General features: G+C 38.8%; 1 protein-coding gene across 1 annotated transcript in view; it reads left to right on the top strand.

Moving 5' to 3' along the window:
- The window catches only part of LOC115210391 (ADP-ribosylation factor 4), a 36,131-nt gene extending 34,244 nt beyond the window's left edge, over positions 1-1,887 (top strand). Inside the window, exon 6 of the mRNA XM_029778978.2 lies at positions 1,315-1,887. Coding sequence (XP_029634838.1) covers positions 1,315-1,404 — 90 coding nt within the window. The 3' untranslated portion in view covers positions 1,405-1,887. The remainder of the gene's footprint in view (positions 1-1,314) is intronic.
- Positions 1,888-9,768: the final 7,881 nt, after the last annotated feature.

Raw genomic sequence — 9,768 nt, forward strand, 5'->3', positions numbered from 1 at the left:
GTTTCAGTCATTTGACTGCGGCCATGCTGGAGCACCGCCTTTAGTCGAGCAAATCGACCCCGGGACTTATTCTTTGTAAGCCCAGTACATATTCTATCGGTCTCTTTTGCCGAACCGCTAAGTGACGGGGACGTAAACACACCAGCATCGGTTGTCAAGCAATGCTAGGGGGACAAACACACACACACATACATATATACGACAGGCTTCTTTCAGTTTCCGTCTACCAAATCCACTCACAAGGCATTGGTCGGCCCGGGGCTATAGCAGTGGGACTGAACTCGGAACCATGTGGAACTATGCTCATTATTATATTAATACATGCTTGCAATTATTTCCAATTTTCCATGTAACTATGGGACAAAATTCTGGGTATATTTTGGTCCTATTCTGTCTTCATTAGTGAAGAATAACTTTCATTATACAATGTTATTGAATTAATAAGGAAAAACGCAAAATTCTACACTTATTGGCTGAAAAATATAAATTCCTTAGAGATTAAGTTAAGATTCTCCATTTGCATGAAAACATAAAAATAAATAATAGATAGATAGTGTTAGTTAATGCATAATGCCTTAGCTTTATTAGCTAGAAATAATTATAGGAAAAAAGCATTGGCCAATGACCGATTTTATTTTCAATTTTTTCATCGAGACAGCTTCAGATATATTTTCTTTTATGTGTATAGTATGCGTGTGTGTGTGTCAAAACTTCTTCAGACTAATGAAGATAACGGTACTACTATCAGATGATACTAATGTCTTATGTGATCTCTGGTAGTCAACTCCTCATCATCATTTAACACCCATCTTCCATGTTGGCCTGGGTTAGATGGTTTGACAGAAGCTGGCTGGCTGAAGGACTATGCCAAGCTCTACAGTTGGCTTTGGCAAGATCTCTATAGTTGGATGCCCTTCTTAATGCCAACCACTTTATAGAGTATATTAGCTGTTATGTGGCACCAGTACAAGGCTTTGTGCCATTTTATAAGACGTTCATAAATGATAGAACAGGGTGAAGATAATATTCTTTAACAAAAACTGAATATAGATTATTTAAATTATTTTGTTTGTGTGTACACAAAGATAAGAGTACCAAACTAGATGTATTCTGTTTTTTTTTTTAAATCTCTAGTCTTGTGTTCAAAATGTACCCAAGCCAGCATTGTTTTTCCTTCTTTCATTGTTGATAAAAATAAAGCTTTGTAATTTCACTGTAGATATAAATTTTAATGTAGGAATAGGATTATTTTTGCCTTTTCTGTAGTTGCTAAGTCAAAGACGCCCTTTAACTTATACTTTTTAATTTTTACAGTGGTTCATTCAGTCAACATGTGCAACACAAGGTTCTGGTTTATATGAAGGTCTTGACTGGCTGTCTTCTGAACTATCAAAGGGTGTATAAAAAAAACAATACAAAATGAATAATAAACATTCGCAGAGTGCTTTAATCAACTCCTAGAACAATATGAAATATTCATCATGGATTCTTGTATGTGTGCTGTCTGCCTGGCTTGAAAATGTGCTGGAAAGAATGATGTTCACTTGTACAAAGGATGGTTACAGGCTATATATATATATATATATATATATATAATGTATACATATATATACAGAGCCACTGTTTAAAGTATGGCTGCATTAACATGGACCACTTTTTATGAAGTTTCTTCTCACGTGCTCAACATAAAGTGAAGAACAGCAGCAAATTTAGTTGTTGTCATTACACAGACTTGTAGACCTCTGATTTCACTTTACAATAACTTTGAGAGGAAATGTTTCCAGAAAATATCTTCAAAGCTATAAATTAAAGATTTTGCAAAAAAAAAAGGAAAAAAAAAGAAAAAGAAAAATGAAATACAAAAATAACAAAACACTTTTTTTTAATGTGTATGTATGTATGTATGTGTGTGTGTATATATATATATATATACATACATACAGACACACACACATACATATATATACTTTCTCCCCATTTTAAAAAAAATATTCTGACAAGTCCACATTTTGTTTTGTCATTTATTTCTGATAGTTTTAATTTGGGATTCTCAAAATGGTTTTTAAATCATTTTTTGTTGTCTATATCTCTCTTGTATTCTTTTGGGCCAATGTTATTAAATTTAAGATATTAAAATATAAATATTGTTGTTAAGTATAAAATATATACTTTCTAGAACTCTTTCAAACTTGTCCTGTATTAGAAATTATTTTTTTAATTAAAACTTTCTAAAGGAAATGCAGTATCGAGTAGTCATTCCATTCAATTGAACAAATATGGCTGGCCAGTTACCTTCTTAATATCTACTTTTGAATAAATGACAATCTGACACTGAAAGGATGTATGATCAAGATAAAAACTATGGAAAATGAAAAAATAAATAATTTTATTAAATTTTATTTTATAGTTTTTAAAAAAGAATTAGAGTTTTTAAAACATTTTACAAATCAAATTCGTAGTTGTGTTCATCAGTATAATGTCTTGACTGATTGTTTGTAAATAATATGACCGATGAATTAGTAGTTACTGGTGTTTTATAAGAGGACTGATTGTGCCCTTACATTATGAAGGGGTACTGAAAATTTCCTGGCTTCAAGGCTATCATGAAAGGCCTGGTTGGTGGCCCAACTTTCTGAGTTCTTTTACAGGGGTTAGAAAAACTGAAGGACCAAGAGGGGAATCATCATCATCATTTAGCATCCGTTTTCCATGCTAGCATGGGTTGGACGGTTTGACTAGGATCTGGGAAGCCAGGAGGCTGCACCAGGCCCAGTCTGATCTGGCAGTGTTTCTACAGTTGGATGCCCTTCCTGACGCCAACCACTCCATGAGTGTAGTGGGTGCTTTTTACGTGCTAGGCGAGGCTGGCAACGACTACGATCAGTTGGTGCTTTTTATGTGCCACCGGCATGGAGGCCAGTCAGGGTGGCGCTAGCAACAGCCATGTTCGGATGGTTCTTTTACGTGCCACCGGCACTGGTATCACAACTACAATTTCCATTGATTTTTGAGCGATTTTGATTCCAATTTCACTTGCCTCAACAGGTCTTCGCAAGCAGAGTTTTGTGTCCCAAGAAGGAAAGGTATGCATAAGTGGGCTGGCTACATCCCAGGCAGCGGCCACAGGTTATGGCCTCACTTGTCCTGCCGGGTCTTCTCACGCACAGCATACTTCCAAAGGTCTCGGGAATACGTTGAATAAAATCCTAATTAACTGATTCTCGTGTATTTTCTTTTACCCAAAGCCAGAAACTTTTCTGTACCCCCTCATGTATTCAGTCTTTAGAGAACATCTTTATTTTACGGCTAAAATCTAGCAACAATCTGCTAGTAAGCTGCTTTCTAGTGAGAGCTCACTAAAGTTCACAAAACAGTGTTCTCCTCTCCATTTTTTGGCTAGTCCCAAAATGTTAAAAATTCTTATTTCAAACTATGCAACTTCATTCTGTTTTGTGAACTTCATTGAACTGATTTTTGTATATTCTCGCCGCCAATAGTTGTTGTTTTTTTTCAGAAGTAATACTTTTCACTTGTATGAAACTTGTCGATGAAGGTAAGTAATTTGATGTTCATTGCTAACCGAAATATTAAATCCTAGAATTCTGGCTCTCATAGCAGAATCACTACCGGAACTAGAAAAGAAATTTCGGGTGTGGAAACAAGGGTTAGAATCAAAGAGCCTTAGAGTAAATGTAGCAAAGACCAAAGTTATTGTAAGCAGAAAGGCGAACTCAGCACACACACACCCTCGGGCAGGTGGCCCTGCTCAATCTGTAGGAAAGGTGTAGGTAGAAACTCCATAAGATGCACCCAATGTAAGCTATGGACGCATAAGAGGTGCAGCAACATCAAAGGGAAATTAACTGATAAGATAGCTTTCATGTGCGGCAGATGCACAGGGACAATAGACACCACAGACACTGAGAAAAGAGATTCCATCACACTCCAGGGGGAGAAACTAGAAGTAGTTGATAGTTTCCGCTACCTGGGTGACCAAGTTAGTAGTGGAGGTGGATGCTCAGAGAGTATCACCACTAGAATACGAATAGCCTGGGTAAAGTTTAGAAAGCTCCTACCCCTACTGGCGACAAAGGGTCTCTCGCTCAGAGTGAAAGGTAGATAGTATGATGCATGTGTGCGAACTGCCATGCTTCACGGTAGTGAAACATGGGCTGTGACTGCAGAGGACATGCGTAGACTTGAAAGAAATGAAGCTAGCATGATCCGCTGGATGAGTAATGTCAGTGTGCATGCACGACAGTGTAAGCACCCTGAGAGAAATGCTGGACATAGGAAGCATCAGATGTGGTGTGCAAGTGCGATGCTTGCGATGGTATGGTCATGTACTGCGGGTGGATAAGGAGAGATGTGTGAAGAAGTGCCACTCCCAAACAGTTGGAGGTATCAGGGGGAGAGGTAGACCCAGGAAGACATGGGATGAGGTAGTCAAGCATGACCTCAGAGCGTTGGGCCTCACTGAGGCAATGGCGAAGGACCAAGATCTCTGGAGATATGCTGTGACTGCAAAGACCCGGGCTGCTTCCTGCACCAGTTCCGCATAGCCCCCTGCCCATTCAAAGTACCCTGGATCCCAGAACGTCCCGCTGTGCTTGAGGAGACCTGTTGAGTAAAGTACATGAACATGAACATCGAAATAAATATCAATGGAAATAGTAGTTGTGATACCTGTGCCGGTGGCATAAAAAGCACCATCCGTACGTGGCCATTGCCAGCGCCGCCTCGACTGGCTTCTGTGCCGGTAGCACATAAAAAGCACCATCCGAACGTGGCCGATGCCAGCGCTGCCCCGACTGGCTTCTGTGCCGATGGCATTTAAAAAGCACCATCCAAACGTGGCCATTGGCTGGCTTCCATGCCGGTGGCACGTTAAAAGCTCCAACCGATCGTGGCCGATGCCAGACCCCCCTGGCACCTGTGCAGGTGGCACGTAAAAAGCACCCACTACACTCGCGGAGTGGTTGGCGTTAGGAAGGGCATCCAGCCATAGAAACTCTGCCAGATGAGCCTGGAGCAGCCCCTGGCTTCCCAGACCCCGATCGAACCGTCCAACCCGTGCTAGCGCGGAAAACAGACGTTAAACGATGATGATGATGATGATGAAAGCAGTGTGCTAATGAAAGGATTTAAATTCTACATCCTTTAGTTGTTTTATTTATTTATTTATTTTCTGCTCTTATTTCCTTGCTTAAAAGTAGTTGGCATGAAATAGCCATCTATATCATACGTAATGTAAATATATCAGTCAAAGGCAATTTTTCTAACATTTATGCATACCTTGCTTTCATTGGACACTGCTTTGCGAAGACCTGTTGAGGCAAGGGAAATCAAAATCAAATTCGATGTCTGGCATCCTTGCTAGTGGAGCACTTAGAGCACCATCCAAGCGTGATCGTTAAACGATGATGATGATGAAGATATTACATCATGTCCTTGAAGCTAATTACACCCAGTCCTGACAGTAATGTCAGTTTGCTAATTAAGAAGTCAACAGTTCATATCCCAGCATTGTACTGTGTTCAGAGCCAAACCATCTTCATTTAACTTTCACATTCTCTACTGGCATGAGTCGAATGGTTTACCAGGATGTGATTAGCTTGAGAGTTGGGTTGGTCTCTGTTGTTTGGTTTGGCAAGGTTTCTACAGCTAGATGCCCTTCCTCATGCCAACCATTTTACAGAGTGTACCAAGTGCTTTTTTTTTGCTTTTTTCATGGCACCTGCACTAGTTGGGTCACCAAGTAACATACAAAATATGATCCCTTCACAGAGTGAAGGTGAAATACTGAAGGCAGTAGCATTGTGCCAAGTCTGGAGAGGTTAAGGAAGGAAAGAGGGATAACAACAGGTATCTTTCTGTAGAGGAGACACAAGGGCACTCCATCAGGAAAGGTAGGATGATGGAGATCAGGTATAACTTAACTATAAATGGTTTACATGGTTGTAACATGAATAGGTTCAGTGTATAATGAACAAGTGTTTTATTAGTTATAAAGTAAGAAATGGTGGGGCAGTGACTCTAGTATTCTCTTTGAGAAATCTGTAACTGGTCAGATCATTAATGTCACTTAGACCATCCATAATATAAAAAAATGCGAGGAAAGTCCCTTAGCCACAGTCATTACAAACTCTTACAACTTATTATTGCTGGATTTTATCTTGATGCTTTTTAATATATTTGCCATTCTTCCACAGGTGGAATAATTTATTTATTGAGGTAATTATTTTCAATACTGGATGCCTTCCCTACTTCTGAATTTGGTAGACAAAAATTGAAAGTAGCCCATCCTATATATATATATATATATTGGGGGCATTACTATACATAAATGTCACATGCTAGGAGGGACTCCTAAAGTCAAAACTACCAAAATAAATAAACACATGGTAGTTTTGACTTTAAGAGTCCCTCCTAGTGTGTGGCATTTATGTATAGTAATGCCCTCAATATAAATAAATTATATTTCAGAGAAATAACTACTTGATAAATTCTTGTAAAGATTTTATCCTATTTTTGAATTATGTATATATATATATACATTGTGTGTATGTTTACATCTTTGTTTTGATATCACGACAGATGTAAATAAGTGTTACTGTCATACAAGCAGTGTCATTCATTTCCAGTATTCTGCAAAAACCTGTCTGGATATGAAGAAATATTACCTTGCCTGGAAATGGGAAAGTTGGTGACAACAAAGGTATTTGGCCATAGAAAATCTGTTTCAAGAAAACCCATCCAGTCCATGCAAACCTGGTATAGTGGATGTTAAAACGATGATAAACATTTTTCAACTGTGGTGCCTATCTTTGTCAGTCAAACAATAGCTGTATTCTTATTTATTTACTGCCCACAAGGTGGTGCACACAGAGGGGACAGACAAACGGATTAAGTCGATTATATCGACCCCAGTGTATAACTGGTACTTATTTAATCAACCCCGAAAGGATGGAAGGCAAAGTCGACCTCGGCGGAATTTGAACTCAGAACATAGCAGCAGACGAAATACCTATTTCTTTACTACCCATAAGGAGCTAAACACAGAGAGGACAAACAAGGACAGACAAATGGATTATATCGACCCCAGTGCGTAACTGGTACTTATTTAATCGAACCCCGAAAGGATGAAAGTCAAAGTCAACCTCGGCGAAATTTGAACTCAGAACGTAGCAGCAGACAAAATACCGCTAAGCATTTCGCCCGGCGTGCTAACGTTTCTACCAGCTCGCCACCTTACAATAGCTGTATTCTACCGGCGCATATTATGATCACACTGATAATAAGGATTGAACTACTCACTCTGTGGTCAGCAGTTGAATTCTTTAACCTCACAAATATTGCATCTTGATGAATTTTTGTTATAAAGAAAAATTTAAACAGCAGAAAGGCTTTAAATGTAGCCCTTTGTAAAAAAGCATCCAGTCCGCACTGTAAAGTGGTTGCCATTTGGAAGGGCATCCAGCTATAAAAGCCTTACTAAAACTGACCTCGCTTGTGACATGTAAAAAGCACTAAGCCCACTCTACTGGGTAGTTGGTGTTAGGAAGGGCATCCAGCTGTAAAAATCCTGCCAAAACAGTCACAGAAATCTGGTGCAGACTTCTGCCTGGCCAGATCCTGTCAAACCATTCCACCAATGCCAGCATGGAAGGCGGATATTAAACGATGAATGACTGTATACATCCTTAGATAAATTCATCTAAAACAGTGGTTTTTAACCAGGGTTCATATGACCTGCTGGGATCCTCGTAAGATTTTGTTATTAAAATTTATGTACAATAAATTGGTTTTACTTCTGCAATACACAAAATATTGATATAAAACAGTGGTTTTTAACCAGGGTTCATATGACCTGCTGGGATCCTCGTAAGATTTTGTTATTAAAATTTATGTACAATAAATTGGTTTTACTTCTGCAATACACAAAATATTGTAAATTCTTTTATACAGTTACTAACAATATCTCTAGATATATAAAGCTGAAGTTGTCTGTGTATAGCAGGTTTGGTAGCCTTCAACTAACACTATCTCCTCCGAGACCCTGCGGCGCAAGTTGACCAAAATTGAGAGTATGATAGAAGGCTTGCTCTTCCTTCTGTACAAGAAAAAATTCAAATCAGACCATGTTAACACCAAAAATTATTTACAGCAAAAAGGTGCTTTTTTTCTATGAAAATCCCTATATTTTACGATTTTTTTACTGCTGTGTCGCCATTTTTCGATGTATTTCAACCAGAAAAATATTCACTCAAAGAGAATAACAAGCTACATAATGCAAAATTTTTACTTTTCAGAAAGTCCAATTCTAAAGGGGTTGAAACAAACCCGAGCAATGCCAGGCGATACTGCTAGTTTAATTATATATATATAATAGGATTGTTTTAAACATTGAATGGCAATGTGGGCCCATCTGAGTAAAGTACAAATCAAAGGGGTCCATGGGTAAAAAATGGTCGAAAAATACTAATCTTAAATGACTATTTTCTTGTTACTGTGGCTGTGATGTTTACTTACAAAACAACCACCAAAATCTTTAGATCTCAACCATTTAAGTGTTGAACAGGGCCAATATACAGTTACAATTGAAAATAATGATCCCTGTAGAGTTGCTAAAGAGGCAAATATAATTTATATTTTATTTTTGGATTTGAGTGTGTGTGTATGCACATGTATGTAAGCATATGGATATGAAAATAAACAGATCAACATACGGACTGAACAGACAAGCACACATGGAAGCACTCCGTCGGTTACGACAACGAGGGGTTCCGGTTGATCCGAATCAACGGAACAGCCTGCTCGTGAAATTAACGTGCAAGTGGCTGAGCACTCCACAGACACGTGTACCCTTAACGTAGTTTTCGGGGATATTCAGCGTGACACAGAAAGTGACAAGGCCAGCCCTTTTGAAATACAGGTACAACAGAAACAGGAAGTAAGAGTGAGAGAAAGTTGTGGCGAAAGAGTACAGCAGGGATCACCACCATCCCCTGCCGGAGCCTCGTGGAGCTTTAGGTGTTTTCGCTCAATAAACACTCACAATGCCCGGTCTGGGAATCGAAACCGCGATCCTACGACCGCAAGTCCGCTGCCCTAACCACTGGGCCATTGCGCCTCCACACAAGCACACATATGCAAATGGAGACTGAAACACATGACCATATATACACACACACACACTTTACTCCATACAAGGACACATGGAGACACAGATCCACACATAGATGCACATCCATACATACAAATATGGTACATAGTTGCAAAACACACACACACAAGGAGACAGAGGTGCATACATATACAAACACACGCTCATACACAAACACGGACATGCAAGCACATGAATATGCAGAATACATACAGATGCACATGCATATGCATACACACATGTATACATACACACACATGCATACATACGTACATGCATGCATGCATAGGCACACACACACAAACAAAGAAAAAGGAACGGTGTAAATAACAGACAGTCAAGACTATTGAAAAAATTTTAGGAAAATAAAAATAAGAAATAAGTGGAAATTTTACTGGTGAGTGTGTTAAATTATAAGGCATAAAAAGAAATTGACTCTCCCCAGACACAGCAAAATATAATTTAAATTATTGTCAACTCTTAAGTGCAGGCATGACTGTAATTAAAGTTGCTTTTTAACCATGAAGTTTGATTTTAAATCCCACTGCATTGTACCTTGAACAAGTATCTTCTACACCCTTTGGCATTACCTACTTCAAGTA

Source organism: Octopus sinensis, linkage group LG4 (assembly GCF_006345805.1).
Source record: "Octopus sinensis linkage group LG4, ASM634580v1, whole genome shotgun sequence".
In the NCBI taxonomy this organism is placed as follows: Eukaryota; Metazoa; Mollusca; class Cephalopoda; order Octopoda; family Octopodidae; genus Octopus; species Octopus sinensis.